The sequence below is a fragment of the Megalops cyprinoides genome, chromosome 16, assembly GCF_013368585.1.
Source record: "Megalops cyprinoides isolate fMegCyp1 chromosome 16, fMegCyp1.pri, whole genome shotgun sequence".
NCBI lineage: Eukaryota > Metazoa > Chordata > Actinopteri > Elopiformes > Megalopidae > Megalops > Megalops cyprinoides.
In genome coordinates, this window is record NC_050598.1 from 24802440 (window position 1) to 24823303 (window position 20864).

Below are 20864 nucleotides of genomic sequence, written 5' to 3' on the forward strand. Positions count from 1 at the left end.
AATAAATTTACATCTGCTTGCGAAACAATAATTCTGTAGCAATAAATTACAATAAACTTTCTATAAGCTTGTGAAATGTATCATCGTCACTATTTCACTGTAACAAGCTGCCTTAGAATTTTAAAAATACATACAGAGCTCGTAGCTGTTTTCAATTTGTTGTAGTACATATGTTGTGTAAGATGAGGACAGACTCGTACTTTAAGGGTACAACTGCCAGATGATATCGTACGTAAGTTCTGTGCTCATGCGTAAGAAGTGCTGAGGAATGAGAAGAGTTGGGTCCTACTCAAAAATGTCTGAGAAACATCTGCTGTGGAATCACTGGAAAAAAGACCTTTTTTTTGCATTGGCTTCAAGTGCACCTTACACTTTTGACCTTCATGTCACCTGGAGCTCTTGGACACTGACAGAGATTGTTACCGTGATATCGAAATCTGCCGACATTCCTCCTCTTTTCAGGCCTTGCTTAGCTTTCAACTTAAAATAGTCTGTATAACGAACAGTCATTGCACGCCTGCTTTGAACCAATACCCCATGTGTGAGGGCTAATTGTACACACATGGGCTGCCATAGCCATTTGAATGCGTTGTGTGTATAAGAAACAAATGCCTGCCCTGAAATGCTTTTTTTGAAGTATTGTATTGTGTCTTAACAAACAATAAAGGTGCAATTGTTTCTGATGCATGGTTGACACTTTGTAACGGGGGGGACTATTACGTAGCTGTTGACAGAAAATGAACAAAACCGGACAGTCATCATCCTTTCAGCTCAGAGCTGAGGCGGTCAACAAATCGCGGCTGTACCTTTCAGCATTTTCACAGCGACTGTTTTGCAGGTCGACAGCTTGTCAATTCCAAATGCAGATGCCTCCACTACTTTACCGAAAGCTCCATGTCCCAGAGTTTTACCTGCAAAAAAAGAGGAGAGACAGAGGCATTTGGGTAAATGAGCCTACATGGGAGTGCTTTGCCCTGTAGAGTCATAAGTCAAACCCCAGTATTCGCTGTCAGGAGAGATATAGGCCTGTAATTAAAACAACCTGCTGAGTTTTTGACCACTCGGCCAGCTCTCTGCGGGGAATTTATGGTGCAGTTAAGACCAGGTGACAGTGGCAAGTCTCTGATGAAAAATGGTGTGATACTTATTTCAGAGAGGCCGGCCACTCCAGCCGCATTCCGTCTTCAGGAATTGTTCTTGAAACACACACACACACACACACACACACACACACAAGTATGCACACACATACCACTCATACACGCATGCACATGCAAAGCACATGCGAGTGCACACACACGCACACACACACATACAGTTTCACCAGAGGGACAGAGAGAGGGAGGAAGGGAGAGTAATCAGCCTCTGTGCCTGTGTTATGCAGTACTAACCTAGTCTCAGACGGTCACGGGGAAACTCCCACTTGCTGCTGTCATAGGGCAGGCGGTCGCACTGCTCATCCAGTGGCACCTCATCTGGGTCCATGATGATTGACAGGTAGCCTGTCTTTATGTCTGCAGAGCTGGGCTGGAGGTGGGGGTGGGGTCAGGTGGCGGGAAGCGATACGCAGGCATGAGAGTGGCATGCTCACGTTGAAGTTTCATTTCATTCATGCAATTGTGAAATCACTGCACAAAACTGTAACGTATTTATTGTTTATCTTGTAGTTACTCTTGAATTCAAAATGTATAATTGCTTAAACGGAACAGCTGCATACAAAATACCGTAAGCACTGCAGAGTTTTATGATTTTAATAAGGCTGAAACTTTTTGTAATACAATGTTGTTTGTTTCTGTTTCCGTTTGTTGCCATCTTCTGCCAGTGCGCTCAGATTACTCTTGAAACTCATGGCCATTTCAAAAGAAGGAGGTCATTTCAAAATCTATGATGTGCTCTTAAGTGAACCCTCGCCATTAAGCCGAATTTCAAAAGCAAGCGACACGACCCGGGGTTTGTGATTTCAAAGTCTCAGGGGGACAGTTAAAATGTTGAAAAGTCCTTAAGAGAACTTCTGTCAAAACACATTACCATCATTGTTTGTTTGTGTGCATGCTGGGCAGAAGCACCCTTTGAGTGATCAGTGCCAAGTAGACATATGTCAGCTGCAGAGAGAGTGGGATCCGCACAAGGCCTGCCTCACCTTCCTCAGCTTGCGGATGAAGAGAATGAGCATTAGCCAGAGGAAGGTGGCTGCCACTCCAGTGGACACCAAGATGATCACCTCGATGTTGGGCTTGCCCTCCTCACCTGGAAGAGGGTCCATCAGAACATTGTTAGTTTTCCAGCATTCAATGCAAGTGCCAGATGCTTTTGTGTCGGCAGGCATTTGGAATTTACGTGACCGAGGAGCGAGCAGATCCGAAAGACATGAGAGTAAACACTGTCCGCAAAAACATTTGTTTTGTGTAAACGTTCATCCTGGATTGACAAGATGCGTCTGGTTTTACTTCCAAGTTTTGTAGAGGTAAAACTACACCAGCACTGGTTCAAGAGCTGAATCCAGTGTCAGATTTAGTTGATGCTGTTTTGCTAGTCTTTCCATTGCATGCCTCCTCGGACACACGGCAAGCGAGCAGTGAGTGAAAACATTTGTTTGTGCGGTATGCTGTTTATTTGGGCGGCGCATGCCATGTTGCTGGTCGTGCATCAAATTTGCTGCGTCTAGTGATACCCATAACAATCTCCGCATATTACGCACAGCAAGAAGAAAATAAAAAACTTTTAACGACCCAGTGAAAAGACCCCACACTGTTAATGAGAGCACGTGTAACGCGATTCGCCGTGAAGCCAACCCGATTAAGTGAACTTTCTTTTTTTTTTTCCTTTTTTGCCGATGATAAAACGAATGATCATTAAAAAAAAAAAAAAAAAAAAAAAACACAGGACTCTCGTTTTGGTGCCAGGACCAATATGACTACCACTGCGTGACCCCGCCGCTCATTTCTTTTTCCCCCGGCTTGTTTCAAGTTTCATGTCTCATGCTACTTTAATGAGTGGCCCTCTCCGCCAACTGCCCTCGGTCATTAGTGAACCTCCGCGCAGACTCCGCGGAGGTCAGGACCCACGTGTGCGACTCTCGCAGGAGCCCAGATAATAAAAGCAGGCGAGGAATTTGCCTGGCGTTCTCGGTAGCTTCGGCTTCTCTCTCAGGAACAGTTTTAATATTGAAGCCGGGCCATAGTTATTTGTGCTGGGGACCAAAGTCAGAATGGATGTAATCCAATAGATTTTGCAGTTCCCTGACCTTGTCTTTTGTGCTTTTCCCAGTGAATCAGAAACCCTGTTTTTATGTGGTCTCTGGATCATTGATGTGCAGTGTTTTTGTTTATTTGCATCGATTTTCACACAGATTTGCATACTGAGATTACAGGTCAGAGAATTTTTGGAACACAGAGGAGCTCTGTGTTATTAATGTTATTTAAAACATCGGTCACTCAACACTCAACACAGTGTCAAACCACATCCATAAACAATGAAGCTTTATCTTTTCTATATTTCATGAGGTATTTCTTAAACATTGTTACTGGCGCGTTACGTAAGGGGAAAGAATTTGAGAGGGAGTGACGGTGACTCACCCACAACAGTGATGAATGCAGATGTTTTCATGCTCCCTGCATCGTTGATGGCCTGGCACTCGTACAAGCCCTCGTCGTCCTTCTTCACTCTCTCGATAGTCAGCAGCCCGTCCTCCGTCAGCGTGATTCCTGCAGCAGCACAGCTTCTCTTTATGAGCTCAGCTTTCACGGGCGAAGGCACCCATATGTAAGATTCAGCTGTGTTTGGCATGCAATAAAAGAAATCTTCAGAGTCCTGACTGTCTGCATATGATCACCACCGGTGTGTATATATCTGTGAGTATCTCTATTGTAATTTAAAAAAAAGAATATTCATAGAACTGACTCTGTGTATAAGACCTCTGCTAATGTGTATGTCTGTACATGTCTCTGTTGTAATTTTTAAAGGAATTGACTCTCTGTATAAGATCCTTGCCAGTGTGTATGTCTGTGTATATCTCTGTAAGTAGGTCTCCGCATACTGTCTCCACTCTTATCTCCTCCGTACACATTTTGGCTGACTGGACGCCTACAAAACAGATGATTCCTTATAATGGAATCCATGAGCAAAACAAAATTCCACTGCTTCATGCAGACGTACGCCGAGAGTCAGCGCCCTCAGAGAATCACACATATTTAGCGTTATGACACTCTCCGAAAGGGCGCTAACGGCATGCGGCGTCTGCGCAGCTGCCTCACACACCTGGCCCCTCCAGCACGGTGCGCCCGTTCTTGTACCAAGTGATGTTGGGTGACGGCACCCCCTGTGCAGGGCAGGGCAGGGTCAGCGTACTGCTGCTGTTCACAACCTGATCGGTCAGGTTCTGCTGCAGCCAGGGGGCTTTCCTCTCTGTATGGGACACACATGGCAGAGAGTAGGAACGGCATTATACCCAGAATACAGCTGATTATGTTAGAAGGCTGCCTTTCATAATAAATCACAACTAATATAACATATTTATATATATTTTATTTTATTTACTTGATGGTATTAGCAGCAGTTGTTAAGCATGAATCTCTGAGCAGTATTGGCTGTTTCTCTGTGTTATCAAAAATTACACTCACCTTGAATGTCCAGTACAGTTGTTTTCGAGACCACTTTCTTCGTGTGGGTGTTGAACGCTCTGCACGCATAGGCCTCCGTGTTGTTTCTGGACAGGTTCTCCAGCTTCAGAGAGAAGGAGACGGAGTGCGTGCTGACGTGCAGGGTGGAGCTGCTCTTCGGGACCGTCCGGTTCCGTGGGTCGTACCATTGTAGCTCGGTGTACAGGTATCGCGTGGCTCTGCAGGTCAAAATGACGTCATCTCCCTCGATCACAGTCTGGGGCTTGATGATGTCTAAGGCCTCTGCATGAGCTAGAAGATGAAGACGAGAGCTCCTTCAGATTGTAGGGTAAGAGATGTTATTGCACTGTTACATGGAATCTTAAACCTTATGGAGGAACATCAGTTTCACAAGTTTTTTGCATACCATAGTAAATGCAAGAACCTCTACAAACATATGCTAAAACTACTGTAAATCAAAAAAAAAAATCTTCCATAAAGACTTCAAAGTAAATCTGTTGTATATATATATATATATATATATATATATATATATATATATATATATATATATATGCATGTTACTGTAACCTGCAGCTATATGAAACACACAGCCAGAGTCACAGATCATGAAGCCCTGGTACTGGGATGCCAGGAATGTCAAATTTGCAGTTATTTCCTGTTTCATCATTGCTAATTGGAAGCACGTTGCCGGAGGATGGTGGTGATGACGGCCAACCTGCGGTGGTACAATAGGAACCAGGCCGGGGCCCCGAGCCCCGGGGGGAACGGGACTGCGCTTGTTTATTCAGAACACTGGAAAGCATTCCGTGTTCCGTAAGAGAAGACAGCTGTTATTGCAATTCCATCCCTCTCCTCTGCATTCCTTCCCTCTTGCGGTGCATTCTGCAAGTCTGTCCCTCGCTTTTGGGCCCTTGCTACTTAATATTAGCCCGGTCGTGTTTGTCCCCAACCTCAGGGTCACTCACCGCCCCAGCCCCTAAGTGCCACGCATTGCTCCTGTCTAAGGGTTGCTTATTGCTGGAAAACGCGGCCAGCTTTGCAATGACCTGACAGCTGATTCGCTGTGCATTACATAACTGACTGGATGCTTGTTCATTCCAGATGTACATAAAAAGGGATTCGCGCAGCAGTGGCCTGATTGGGGAAAGCTGAAGAACCTGCCGGCGCTGCAGTGCAGCCAGGCGGCACAATTCCACACAATCAGACAGAGCTGTGCTGCCCGCTACATGGTTTACCTTGTCCACGCTCAAGTTTGTCCGCTTCCGAGGGAGACGGTTTCAATTAATGCCCCCCCTCTGGACTTTTCTCTTGCACAATCTAATCTGGGAATTCTTGTGTTCGGTATCTGATTCATTCCATGGGTGTAAGCCATTTTGGAAAAATCCAGACATGCTTTAATACTTTACAGTTTAACTAAAAAAATAAAAGCCACCACAGTAGCATTTTTCGTTTACCCTTGATAATCAAACGAAAATGCGATCGGCTCTTATTGTAAAACTTCTTCGTATTTGAGCCACTTACTGTCCACGTAGAAAGGAATGCTCCATGTTGTTTGGCCAGCTATGTTCGAAGCATTACAGGAGTAGATCCCTGACGCTTTCGCCTCTGCCACGACCAGTGTGCTAACAGTCTGTTGAGGAAAGCAGATATAATCCATTACACGTGTACTGCATATAGAACGAGAGCATTCAGGCAAAGATGAAATGAACTGTAACACACTGAGTACAGCATAAACCTGTGAACAACATAAACACTGCCATAAGAGAAGGTGTCTCTTTCCCTGTCAAAGGGTTTTTTTTTTCCCTCACAGAGGAAAACAATCAACAACATCTCAGCTATTTGCCAATAAAAGGTGGGTGAAAGGTTTTATTTAAACTTGGGCCTTTTCCCACTCTAAGGGATTTCACATTAATGAAAGGATACATCTGGGATTTTAAAACCACAGCGCTTCTTTGAGCTCTGCCCACCAGAAGGAACGTGCCGGGCCCCGTGTCACATCCTGAAGCGTGTTTACACCGCCACATTCGGTTCTGTCGCCATTCGACACTAACCCATTTAATGGCTTAAGTAGACATAATAATAAGTCATGTTTGGGCACCAGGCCAGATCCCGGAGCTCTTTCTCTCAGCTCACAACGACATCTGTTCTCAAAGCTGCTACATCAAAGGTATTCTGCACTTCAGGTGCATTGTGCGGGCATGGGATTTGGTGTAAACTTCCTGGATTTTCGCGGGGGTTTGCTTTGACCCCCTTGGCTCGACGCTCAGAAACGTGGCTTCAGCCACGAGTCAGCAGTTCATTTAGATTTTGTTTCCCCACCCACGTTTCAGGCTCAATCAGCACCGGGGTGGAGCCGCATCCATGTGAAGGCAGCGGGGGGGGGGGGTTTTCTGTCACGTCGATCCCGTTCCAGGTGAGACCCGACCGAAAACGGAGCTCGTGGCGAGACAAAGCAGCCCGTGCTGAATCTGTCTCTGATTGCTGTGTTATTCCGCAGCCGAGTTTCACGCTGTTGTGCTCCTTTGGATGCAGCTGAGCAGCACCGACTCTCTCCTTGCAGTCACGCCAGCCGGGACATCTGGCAGGACGCAAAACTGCTCCAATGCACTTTAATGTGATGAGCCACTCTCCCCCTTTCAATGCATTTCTGTTCTATTTTACAATTTATTTTACAGTTACAGACGTACATATATATACCATTGTAGTGGTGAGGGGCAGGGCTCACATCCAAGAGGTTGCTGGTTCGATTCCCTGCTAGGGCACAATTGCCTCAGTGAATATCCAGCTGTATCAATGGATAAAACTGTGACCTACTCTATGTAAGTCGCTTTGGAAAAGAGCATCTGCTAAATGACAACAGCTGTAGGTTATTGTTGGGTGGGATGCACTGTGTGAATGTGAGCTGTATGTCCATGCTACTCGCTGTACCTGCTCACCTACAGCCGCAGGGCGGCCAGAGAGCGGCGCGCGGTTTCACCACCGATTGTAAAGCGCGGTGTTGTGTTGCCGCGCGCTGCGTAAATCACGTAACCTGAGCCGGGACTTCTGGGGACGGGGGGCCGAGCGTGCCAAGGAGCCGGTCCCCGGGTGATGACCTCAGCAGACGCTCCGTGCCGCCGCAGCCGCCGTGACCCAGTCGCAGTCCATCTTTCCTCTCTGTCAGTCTTTACAAGGAACCCCTCCGAGACCCGTCCTCAGCGAGCCCCCGTTCACGGGGCACAGGGATTTATGCAGGGTGACAGAGAGGAATTCGCTCCAACAAATCCCACTCTTTTAAAAAGTACCTTGTTATCGCTGACCCTTGTGACTCACCCCTATAAAGCACCCGCATTCGGGCCACAAGTGCCTGTAAATAAGGGCTCGCCTACGTATTTATGTCAACCCCAGACTCTACCTGATACCCTATGAAAAGGGCAGGTCCTTCTCAAATATGCAGAAATACATTCCTCCTATATTGCATCACAGGGGGGGAGAGGAACATACACAAAGCTTTACTTTTGGTTTCTGTATGCTTTCGTACACTTTTTTCCCCTTGTTTCAAAGAGCGGTAGTGTGTGTTTGGTAACGGCTGACGTTATTGTTGCTTCCCTTCATGATAGTTCACGTTTGCTGCTGAAATACTCCTTTGCCTCTGGCTCCATGCCCCAGTCTGCTCCTCCATGCCAGCACAAACCTTCTTTAGATTAACCCTATAGATATGCTTTCAGGAGCTCTGCACTCTCAGCCCTGTCCTGCACTTAATTAAGTTTGTGGTGAGTGGTTCTGGTAACAAGCTCTCCCGGGAGATCTGTTGTAATGACGCCGTGCCCGACGCGTGCTTTGGAAACATGAGCCAGGAGGAAGGGCCCGACTCTCAGGTAATAAGCGGTGGAGCCAAGCTCAGCCTTAATGCAGTGGAGCACCCGGGATGATGAATTGGTCTGTAAATCTAAAGTAAGGCCACGCTGTTTCCTATACTTCCTGTGGTGAGATTATGGTACATAGAACCGCATGTTGAGGGCTTACAGCGTTAAAGTTTTCAACTAGGTCTTGCAATTAAGAGCCACCTAGAGTTGTTGTATGAGAAAATAAAATTCACAAAACGTGTTTGGTTGGGGGCAACAACTAAAACATTGCATCAAAGAACTGCATTGGCTGATCACTGGTGGATTGCTTCACTGTGTTACGATAAATAGAAAATATAAAAATTTCTGCCTTGACATTGTTAGAGAGTTACGTCATTAACACGTGTGCAGATAATAATTGTGTTGATGTACAGTGAGCACCTCAGCAACATCAACTACACTGCTTTGCCACATTGATTGATTTAAGTCAAAAACTGCACGGATTTGCTTCCACCGATGTCTGAACAGAATAATGATTATGAACTGCAGCCTTTTCACAGCATCACCAGTCACTGCGGTTTCTTAACTTTGATGTATCAGTTACTCGTTGTGCGATTAAATGACATGCTACTGCAAATCACAGCACCCTGTTCTGGCTGATAAACTGAAACAGCATGCTGTTGTTTCTTGCATTTATGTGAGTGTGCTTTGTAATAAAAATTGCACATACAGCACTGATGCTACATAAACCTTAATGTATTTTCCCCCTTAAAAAATTGCAAAGGTAATGTTCCTTAAGCATTAAGTATGGGCGTATTTAAACTGTCTATCAGCAAATCTGAAGGGCCCCAAGATGTAACAGTGCACGCACATGCCTGGCCAAGCCATTTAGTCGTCGTGCCGCTTAGGAGATCTGCCCGGCCTGCAGCATTCTCAGTGAAGCAGCTTCACAATGCCTCATGTAAAAACTGAACCTAGAGCAGCTGCTTTATTTACAGGTCTCTGTTTTATATTGAAGGACGGTTCAGGGTATATTTTTCCCAGCGGGGTGAATTGTGAATTGAACCGTTTTCCGTCAGTTTCGGTGCAGACACAAAAAAAAAAAATTCTGGCAGAGTACATGCCTGTAATTCAGACTGGGGGCCCACATTTAATCAAAAGCAAATTATGACCGATATGTGTGCCTCCTCGTTTAATGCTGCCAATTATATTTCAAAGGGCATTCGAATTACTTTTAAATGACTAACAACAACAATTACTGCTGTGCTAATTACAAAGTGGACTCAAAGTTGTATAGCATAATTCATTTTAACGTTAACAATTCACTGTTAATTAAAAAAATAATAATTTGGGAAGCAAAGAGAGAAACTAACATTCAGCACAAAACTTTACTGTGAGAACCACTTACTACAGTAATTACACTTGTACTGGCAGGATTTCTGCATGACTGCTCACTTTGAAATCCACACAACGAACACCAAAACTTCTACTCAATCCTCATTTTGTACTGGCGATGACTTCATGAGGCTTATTCAGTAACAAAGGCTATGATTCACTCACTTTGTCATGTAGTTCCACTGAATCCTGGCCAAGTTTGCATACCTTAAGGATAATCTTGCCAAAGAGTGAGGATGGGTTTATAAGATGTTATAGGTGTTCTGCATGCACCACAAATAAATATAATTTACAGTACATGGAAGAAAAAATTAAATGACCATATTTAGAACAGTAACAGCATCTGTATTTCCAAGAGCAAATGAATGTGGAAAGAATAAAGACCTTTGACCTTTGGTGCAACACAAAAGTTTCTTGCGCACCCATGGACAAACCAATAATCGTAACGGGAAACAACTCAAAACCACAGGGGTTTTGAAAGACTATCGCACTCTGGACTCAAGAGCAGAGAAGGCCTTGAAAGAATATTACTGAAGGAAAAGTGTGACAGAGCCAACAACAGGACTGAAAAGAAGCATTTATTGCCACAGAGAGTGAGAAAGCAGCAAGTGTACCACCAGATAATGCATACCCAAAAGAATATGCTAACAGGAACTGTAACAGGAAGTGCATAAATATTTGGAAATTGTGCTCGGAATATTTCAAAATGTACATGGGAAATCCCACTCAAAATCTTTTTTTTTGTCACTGATGTTCCTCAAGTGAGCCAAAATATTTCATGCTTTTGGCAAGTCATAATTAAAACGATGTGATCAAAGAGAAAAAGAAAAAAAGAGATCAAACAGAGGGTACATACTTTGTTTTTTCCCTTCCACATCTCATTTTTGGTCTCAACTGGCTTGATCTTGTTGTGGCTGTAGTTCGTATCTTCCCTCTCTTCACTGAATGGAATAGGTTGTGGTTCGGTGTACAGTTTACACCTATGGGACAGACACAGAAAGAAGCATACAGTTATCATGGACTCACATAAAGGATGCAAGGAAAACTCAGCAGCAGGTGATTTATAGAGTCCCAGTTACACAACCAGGAAGAAACCAAAGATAGTCATATAACAATATAACATGGAAAAACAAGCTATTATTAGCATTGTTATTTCAACACAGGCTACTGTCATCAGCATAGCAGTTGGCTTGGTTGTCTATCACCTCAATGTGAAGTGAATTAAAGAAAAATGGCTTTTCATAACTTCATATTATGCAGAGATGTATATGAGGAAATGGCAGTGTGTATCAGCCAAGTTATTTCAAAGCCATTTCAAGGCAGCCATCTTTCCGTATGTCTTTGATTTATCAAGAAAAGCCAGTGAGTGACAGGGTGGAACACTGCTTTCACCGAGACCTTGGATTTCAGTGAATGACGTCACTGGGATCAACTCTTGGCCAGCGGACTCAGACAGATGCTGCCTCTCAAGTCTCTATGGCCCAGACAGCCAGAGTCCAGTCTGTGTGCATGTATGTCTGTCAGCATGTGCATGTTTCAGTGTCAGCGTGTGTATGTGTCAACTTGTGTGTGTTGGTGTGTGTGTGCGTGCGTGGGTGTGCGTGTGTGTGTGTGTGCGTGTGCGTGTGTGTGTGTTGGTGTGTCTGTGCGTGTTGGTGTGTCTGTGCGTGTTGGTGTGTGTGTGTGTGTGTGTGTGTGTGTGTGTGTGTGTGTGCGTGTGTGTTGGTGTGTGTGTGTGTGCGTGTGTGTTGGTGTGTGTGTGTGTGTGGGTGTGTGTGTGTGTGTGTGTGTGTGTGTGGGTGTGTGTGCGCGTGTGTGTGTGTGCGTGTGTGCGTGTGTGTGTGTGTGTGTTGGTGTGTCTGTGTGTGTGTGGATGCGTGCTTGTTTGTGTGAGCGTAACAATGCCTCTGTCCTTGCGCCTGACGGGGGTGTCTCTGTGGTGTGTTTGTGCGGGTTACGTGCCTGAGGTGCGTGTCCAGCTCGGCAGAACTAAACAGAGCGTCTCCCCGCGCATCCGGGGCCATCGGGCCACAGAGGAAAGAAAAGCAAGGGCCCGCTCCTTTCGAAGGAGAGGAACAATCACGCTGATGAGAACAGACGCAGAGGAGGAAATGGCAACCCGACAGGAAGGGCCCAGCAATGCGTCACCTCGGAGAGGAAACAACCCCCCCCTCCGCGGCTCTGGCCAGAGGAGATAAGGCAGATCCTCAGACCTCCCCAGGTCAACAAGGGACGGCCGATCATTTCTCATCCTGCTGATAAAGACCCTCTGTATGTCTGTCGCACCGCTGCACCGTGACCCCCCCCCCCCCCCAATCCCCTCCACAGATCTTAAACATTGCTCTTCTTCCAAAGAAAAGACCTTGATTTATATTTACCTTGATCTTATCGCGTCACAGAATAAACTACGGTCCCACGTATTTTAACAAAGTCTGTGCTGTGTGAAACAAACACTTGCCAAATTTTGACCTCTCCTTGGCAGAAGCTTTTGTCTGTGTGATATGCTTTCCTCATTAGCGGTTCATTAACAGACCTTTTTAGCAACTCCATTAATAAACTGCCATTTCCACTGCCAGACTTGATGATCAGGTCTCTAGAGCATTTGGTGTTTCAGTGAACTGACAACCCTAAGGTCTATTTTTATAATAAATTTTAGTGCCAGGACATTTTAGAAATCATTACTGATAATTAACAGAAATATTCATCCATCCCACCGCATGAGGTATGAACTAAAAAACAAGACTGTATTTCTTCATTGTGTGCCTTCCAAAAAGGTTGTTTCTGTCTTGGCTTCTGGCTTTTTCTCTGGCTTGATTCCCGCAAATAACCCTGCAATATTGGCCTACTGTTTGGCATGCCAGAGGACTAAAATGACTTCTGCTGTTGAAGACTGCACCCTGTCTCAGTGAATGTTCACCCTTTTCATGAGGGTCCGCATGTTGGTTGATGTTTACACAAAGCAACGCTTGTTTTTTCAGCTCCACAGAGGCTCTTGGAGTGAGGGAAAACAACACATCCTGTCCAGAGCTACAGAGCCAGTAGCCACACCTTGGCGAATACAGCGGGGGCAGCAGCTCTTTAATAGGTGCAATGCATTTTGGGCTGGGAGCAGTCTGAGGCAGGCTTGCTTCTGATTAGAAGACACAGACCCTACTGGTAATTCTAAGCCATTTTAAGCCCGTGTTGTAGAAACACTAAAAAAAAAAAAAAAAGTTAGGACTCCAAAGGACATCAAGTTATGTTCTGCCAAAGCGCTGCTCTGGCAGGGGACGGGGGTTTGGGGGGGAGCGCTGCTTTACCAATCAGGTGCGTTTGACAACCCCCCCCCCCCCCCCCCCTTAGAGCTTGAGCAAGAAAAGAGCTCTAAAAAAAGCAAAAGCAGGTTCCGTCCAGACCAGCGAGGCCTGCTCCAGCGCCATAGTACCTGCTTACACAAACAACCAGGAATGCACAGGAAGCAGGGAAGCAGGAAACACGCTCCTCCTCTCTATTCTCTTAATGGAATGGATCAGCCAATCAGCTTGCTGAACTCTGGTCAGACAGCCTTGGTGACTCATTCTGTTGCAAATTCCTCCACTGATGGGAAACCCTGGTAAAGGAGGGGTGCGTGGGCTTTTTTAAAATATGACAGGAATGCGCCATATTGTCGCCTCTTTTCAAAGGTGTGGTGTCGGGGCAGTGGGGTTGCGGTGTTCCTCAGGGATAGGTGCTGTGGAGAGATCTGATCCTGAAGCTGACTGTCATGTAAGTCATGTTTGGGAACTGAGCTGAGTCACCTCTCCTTTCTCATTCACTGCATTAATTCTTTGAGTACTGATAATCGCTGTACGCTAATGCCACAAAGGAAAGCTGTTTCATTCAGCAACAACCTAGAAAGACAGCCCAATACTACTGTTGCCACGGATACTACTAAAAATTATAGTCTTCATCTCCATCATCATTTTCACCATCATCATTATTGTAATAATAATAATAAGACTCAAAGCCCATACTCATGTCAAGCATTCCTCCCAAGTTCAGCATGTGGAAATGGGATGATTGAATTACAAACATGCATAGCAAGTTAAGAGTGACGGGTCAAGTTAGTTAACCTGACTTTCCCCAGCTTTCCTCTGTCTTTTCAGACTGCAGAATATCAAGTACATGCCTCACAGGAAAACATTCCTACAATACACATATTTTCAAATACAACATTAGATGGAGTTCAAAAATGTATTTTGGCAAGGATTTGAAGAGTACTGGTCCCACACAAAGCTGTTCTCGTCCCCACCCATTCAGCACTGGGTTGCCTCAGTTTCTACAAAGTGGGGGAATCAGAGTTGAAGGCTAACCCTTAGTTGTGATTAGGCGGTGATGGGGGACTCACCACTGGAGGGTGGGGTCAGGGTCACAGGGCTGCCACGCCCAGGTGATGTGAGGTGCGGGGATCCCAAATGCGGTGCAGGTGAGGGGGTACTCCCTGCCCCACAGGTAAGGCTGCATGTCCACTGTGGCCACTTCCTCCTCTGAGATCACTGGCTTCACTGAAAAGGACAGACACACACGAAGGGGTAAGGCGCTGCCTCAGGTAATGTTACCATATTTACCCTGTGGGTGTTTTTATAATCAACATATCATGACTTTGATCTGTTCATCAATACGTTTGAGGAAAGAAGGCCATTGGTGCCAGTGGCTGAAGCAATATTCTTGTAGAGGATTCTGCTCTGAATTTTCTATATATATGATCAACTGTGCACCTCCTGACCTGAGGTCAGTTGTCACAGGTCTGCTGCTTGACCTCAGACCTGACATTGACCCAGATACACTGTTTGCCAGTTTTCCAAACCAGGAGCAGTAACAACCATCAGACTATCCAGGCCTCCCCCCATCATGTTGCCTTATAACTAATTTTTAACTATCAAAAAGACTGCTCTATGATCTGCTTTGTCTCTGTAGAGTTCCCTCCGACCCTAGTGTGTACAAACCAGAGCTACAGAAAATTTAAAAAGAATGTGTTAAGAGACTGGAACAGCAAACTGACTTCAAATGCTTGATGAACGATGTTTAAAATAGCTTCTTAATTGTTACCAGGAATCTAAGATTTCTCTTTCCATTGTTTTTGAGTTTGAGTTCCACACGTTTCTTTTCGTCCCAATGAATATGTGTCGCGAGGAACGGGACGCTGAACAAACCATAAAACACTTTTATATGAGGGGTGACGGGTGGAATGGGGGGGCTTATCTCAGCCTTACAAAGTTGTTTTTTAAAAAGAATGTGCAGAGAAAGCGATGGGGAGACTTTGTGTTCCAGCGTTTATTACGCAGGCTGGAGTCAGAGCTGACGTGCTTAAGTTTTGATCTGGATCGCACGTGCGAGGTTCCTCTGAGCAGCGCTCACATAGTAAGCCTGGCAGTCTCATCTCTTCCCTCCATGAACACACTGTCTCCATCCTTTCACCAAAGCCAACAACTCACTTGGTCCTTAGCCCTGCTCTGTTTTATATTGATTTCCTCCGTCACCCTTTTGACATTCAGAAGCCGTGTGCATGTGACCATTACTACATCACTGACAAGTCTGCAAACTGTGGCCTGCATTTAAAACCGGCACAGAGGATAGAAGGCAGAACTAGAGAGGATTTTCTATTGGTCTATTGGTGGGGGGGGGGGGGGGGGGGGGACAAGAGAGTCTGAGAGTACAGGAGAGACAGATGGAAAGAGAATAAGGGAATAAGAAAAGCTGGAGAAGAGAGAGAGGACGAGAGAGACAGAAATGGAAAGGAGAGGTGGGTAATAAAAAAGAGATGGAGAGGAGAGGGTGAGGGCAAGCCAGCCCAGGGGGAGCGAGGCTGGGGGCTGTGGGCAGGGAGGAGAGACGGGGCAGCTCCTTCAAAGAGGCCGCTAATCAACACCAGCTGCGCTGCTACGTCAGCCATGCTCTGAAAACAACAGCCCCACAAATTCCTCTCATAGCAGCTACCTGCAGCCAGAAAAAGTGGGGCAGAGGAATGGCGGCGTGCTCACACATTTTCTCTGCAGAAGATTAAGACCTGGGGAAATGCTTTGGTTGGATATCTCCTGTTAGTAGCCACGGGGTCAATTCCTTAATTAGAAAGCACTATGCCTACCTTTGACTTTTAGGATGAAGCTGATATTCCTGTACAGGCCTTTCTCTGTATTGCCTACAACAATGGTGAAGACTCCAGCATCCTTCTGCTTTACATCCTTGATAGTGAGATTGTAGCCAGATGGTTCATAGCAAGTCGAATTCTCCTTGATGGGCATGCCATCCTTGTACCTGAGGAGAGTTCAAAAGTGCTCAGAATAATCACCCCAGTTATACCGCACTCTGCACAATATTTTGTACATATACACTGTTGCTGGTCTAAATGTACACTGTACATAACCAGTAAAACAGCAAATTAATGACTTTATGCCTTAACTGGAACATTATTGTGGACTTCAGTCTGTAATAGAATGTATCAGTAATGCATACTTTGAGATATGAGACTGAAATAGTTAGTCATGAGACATTGCGCATGTTATGTCTGCTGGGAAACAGTCCCTGCTCCAAGTGCGATAAGCCCATGTCGTCTCACCCAGCCTTACCATACGACGTAATTCGGTAAAGGAAGTGCATCGACCTTGGTTTCAAAGGTCAGCTTGTTTTTACCCTCCCGAACTGTAATCATTCTCTTTCTCCTGCTGGATACATTGAGGTATGGGTGCTCTGGAATTACACACACAAGCCAAAATGAAAATAAAAGAGAGAGAAAAAAAAAGATTGTCATTTTTCTGAGTAACACTATCCACAAACGGAAAAGGCAATCTCTACACTTTTAATGTGCAAGCATCAGGATGAACTTTAGATAAGATCAGGTGTTGATGTCACAGAAACATCATCTTTGCTCACCAAAGATGACGACCTCTGCTTTGACGTGCTTCTTCCGTGTTATGTCCGCTGTGCACCTGTATACCCCTGCGTCCTCCATGGTGACGTTCCTCAAGGTCAGGGTTTTGCTCATTGTATACATCCTGGACAGCTCTTCTCTGTACGTCTTGTACACAGGAGTCTGATGCAAGTGAGGACAAAAACAAAAGACAACCTTAATCCACCTCCGCTTCGTTCAGTCAAGGAACTTCCTCTCTCTCTGGCCTGAATGTGCACACGGTTCTGTGTGCACAGACTGAATCCTGCTCGCGTACGCCAGGTAACAGCTTCAGGTTACTTCAGGTAACAGCCACGCATTTCTCAGCTCATTTTAACCGAATGCACAAAAGACACTATGGAAAGCCCTTTTGAGAGGACAGAAGTTTTCGTGATCGTTAAAAAAGCGCTGCACTCACGTTATTACTTGGCCGGGCAAATGTGAAGTTGATTCTCCCGTTGTAGGTAGTCTCGCCAGAGCAGTTGAGTGCGAGGGTATCTCCAACCAGCAGCTTGGTGTGCGTCGGAGTGATCTTGACATTCTTCAGTGCTTTGGCTGGACAGAGTGGGCAACCAATCAGGGCACAACTCTACTGCACTGGGGCCTATCCAACCCCATGTTACTATCTTACATTCGAAGCTGGTTGCCGAGTCACTCGCGTGACCAGCTTGTTACTCGATTGACCTCCACCGAATGAGGCCCATGTAGGAAAGGAACTCACTTCTTTTTAAAGGGATGTAGAGGGACTCGAAGGTGTGCCCGTTGACCTTGGTGATGCAGTGGAGGAACGTGTAGTGCGTGTGGGGGACGTATGGAATAATGAAGCCCACCCGAGGGTCCCACTCCGCTGCGTTTTTAACCCTCTCCGCCATGTGTGGGCTCTGTAGGCAGGGACAGTAAGGAAGAGTGATCATTCTCTCAAAAGGCTTTCAGAGCACTCAGAAATCTACAACAGTTCAGGACCTCTGCTTGTTATAATGCAGGCTTCAGTTCACCTGACACCCTTGTTGAGCTGTGGCCGCGGATAATGACACTGTTGGGCTGTTTTGAGTTTTGAGGCAGCGGGGACAGATTTCTCAGCTGTTATGTCACTGCTGTTGTTTGTCTTAAAGCCAAGTGCAATGCCAGGAAAGCGGGGAAGGAAGGAAGCAGGAAGGACAAATGCCATAGATCTTCCACTGACAGGAAGGTCACACTGATATCAGTGTTGTCTGAATAAGCCGTGTTTGTCCACGCCAAGGCACCGTGAGAGAAACCCACAGATCAACTGCCTGACACACACTACGCTCTCTTGTTGACGTGACAGCGATGTCACCACTGTGTCATGTACCAGAAAGTGTTCACTCAAACTGTTTCCATAATGGTAGATTAATTCCCACCAATGGAGTAAGAGCAGAGCGGTGACATACTGTCCAGTGGACTGTAGATACAGGTAAGGCAAAAAAAGAAGCCTCCAGTATATATGTAAATGGTTTATGTTCAGTAACCTTCAGTATGTATCTGAGACACACCTCACTCGCCTTTTGTCTGCTCTAACTTGCATCATGTATTGTTTTTACCTGCATTTCCTGGACATAATGAATAAACCAGAGGGTTCAAATATAGATGGGAGTTTTTCTATTTTGGGAAAAACAGAACCGCCGTCCAGTTTCCCGTCCCTTTAGGAAGCAGACAGGATGGCTCCACTCACTGTCGTGAGTTTCCCAAACCTTCTCTGCCCCCCCCCCACCCCCCACCCGCGCCCCTTTCGATGGGGTGTCGCCAAAGAACGAGGTATGTGAAACTCAGACACGCCCTTGGTCCCCAAGTGCCCGTCTCTGTAGTTTTCCAAAACAGATGTAAGAAAAATCTGCCTCAACAGAGGTGAGGGGCAGAAGCTTTACTTAGTCATTTTAATGGAAAATTCTTGGTGTGACTCTTTAACTGAACGCAATGCAGTATCTCATGTAGGCCCAAAGCATTAAGTATAGACTTTATATCATTAACAACACTTTCACGGATTTAAGGACAGGATTTAATTCAAAATACATAATCAATGTGGTAAACCATGAATCAAATTGTACTGTGATTTGATACCCTGTAGCTTCATTAGCTTCATATCCTGTAGCGCCATAATTATATTCTGGTAATATTTTTAAAGACTTAATACTGACAAGTACAAATACCAGTTCCCACTGACCTTCTGGACATATGAAATCTGAAGGCTTTGGTGCTATAAAAATTCTGTGACAGTTTGCAGCTAACCATAAAGGCACAGGAATTTTCCTCTATGAACAATACACATCTTGCATCTGCCTGTATCACTGCACACCAGATCAACCCTCTGCGTCAACGGAAGAAGAATACACCATCACACTGAAACCAATGATTTTGAAGAAATAGCAGAAATTGAAACTCCAGAAATGACTTGTGGTAAGCGCAGGAGTTACTGTCATTTCTCTTTTCTGCCACGTGGGATGTGTTCTTGTGTTTTATGGCATATAACTTTTTAAAAATATGACATAGCATTTAATCTGCCTACTTTGTGTTTTAAAATATCAGTATGTGAACTGATGTCATTTTTTGGTTCATGGTTTTGGTGGCTGTGCCCTTCATCCACAACAGAGTTTTGTTGAAAAAAAAAAATGGAAACAGTTAAAAGTGTAAAGAAACAAGGAAATCTTACCCCCTTCACGGTGACCTGATAGTCTGGGGACGTGGTCCTACAGGGGATCAGGATGTGATTGTCGTCATCAAACACCTCTACGGTGTCTGGGTTCAAGGTGTGCTGATGCACAAATGGATGGCTATCATCTGTCCAAAAAAAAAACAAAAAACAAGCGCATAGTGCATGAGGGAACGAGTCATCTGAAGAATCTCAGCTCGGCTGGGTTCATGCATGTATGTCAGGTCTCCATGGTACCCTGACTCTGGCAAAATGTAACCTCTGGGGTCACAAGAGAAGTCAAGTGCCCCACTTACCCCCCCCCCCCCCTTTCTTGTTTGACAAAGGCCAGAGCTGTATGTACTGAGTTTGCTTTAGCGTAGCTGAGTCAAGTGCAATGGTAACGAGGCAAACGCCCTTGTCCCTTCTGTTTGGAAGTAGGAGACTCCTGCGTTCCAAACCAAGCAGGGGCAGAGCTCTGCCCCTCAGTTGCTAACTGTATTGAATTCTCAGACGAATGACCCCGGGTCTCCTTTTAAAGTATAATTTGTTGAGTATTTTCTTTTCAAACCTGAACACACAGCCCAGAGCCATGGCGATGGCAGGGCTTCTCCCAGGGGTGTAACGGTATATCCTAGCCAAATTTAAATCTCCCTATCCAAACAGCCCCCTGCCATGTCCAGCATTAAATAAAGAAACAAATCAGTAATGGAGCTATTAAACCGTCCACCCTTTCACTGCGGACCTGCTGATGGCTCACGCCATCGACCGACGATCACTTCAGAGGGGCGCTGTGGGAAAGCAGCGCTTAAGCAAATACCGCCGTATGTGTTCCGACACAGGACTCCCGCTTAAAATATTGAAGTTTTGCGGCGTGATAGTGGGAACGCGATGTTGAAAAATAAACACCAGAGTAATGATTCCGCACAGTAAACAGCGGATTGGCGTTTGAGGAGAGGCTGTTTAGACTACACACGCAGAGCTACCAGGCTGTCAAAGAGCCAGAGGGGACACAGGCTGGGGATGGAGCCAAGACAAAAGCAGGGTGTCAGCGGCAGTGGGTCCTGCTAGCAAAGTAGCAGCAGGGCAGTATCACAAACATGTTTTATATGAGATAGTCAGCTCTGTGTGTCCCACGCTGAAAGACCTGCCTCCTGTCACCTTGCACAGTCATACTTAAAACTCGAGAATTACCGAATTTCAATGAGGTGGCTCAGACATATTTCTGTTAATATACAATATGACAATTTTATACTCGGAGAGGACAAACTACATTTGCAAGCAAGTTTAAAAAGGGCTAAGCTAGCACTGCACAGGTAAAACAGGAGAAGCGCAGGCAATTTTGTTGGGAGACATGGCTGGTCATGACCTAACGCCAGTCCAGATAGGATCAGCATTAGATGCGCCAAGGTTCACATCTGTGAAAATTTATTTACTATTCACAAGACTACAATTGTAGGCAAGCATGCACAGAT

At 45.5% G+C, this 20864-nt stretch overlaps 1 protein-coding gene across 2 annotated transcripts in view; it reads right to left on the reverse strand.

Annotated features, from left to right (window-relative positions):
- The window catches only part of kdrl (kinase insert domain receptor like), a 51606-nt gene that overhangs the window by 17468 nt on the left and 13274 nt on the right, over positions 1–20864 (reverse strand). For both annotated transcript variants that reach the window (XM_036547989.1, XM_036547988.1), the window contains exons 4-18: positions 19411–19538; positions 17467–17626; positions 17164–17300; positions 16730–16889; positions 16426–16546; positions 15945–16114; positions 14208–14364; positions 10698–10821; positions 6144–6252; positions 4620–4910; positions 4258–4404; positions 3576–3704; positions 2141–2247; positions 1392–1527; positions 807–911 (exon numbers count right to left, since the gene is read on the reverse strand). In XM_036547989.1, coding sequence (XP_036403882.1) covers positions 807–911; positions 1392–1527; positions 2141–2247; positions 3576–3704; positions 4258–4404; positions 4620–4910; positions 6144–6252; positions 10698–10821; positions 14208–14364; positions 15945–16114; positions 16426–16546; positions 16730–16889; positions 17164–17300; positions 17467–17626; positions 19411–19538 — 2181 coding nt within the window. The remainder of the gene's footprint in view (positions 1–806; positions 912–1391; positions 1528–2140; positions 2248–3575; positions 3705–4257; positions 4405–4619; positions 4911–6143; positions 6253–10697; positions 10822–14207; positions 14365–15944; positions 16115–16425; positions 16547–16729; positions 16890–17163; positions 17301–17466; positions 17627–19410; positions 19539–20864) is intronic.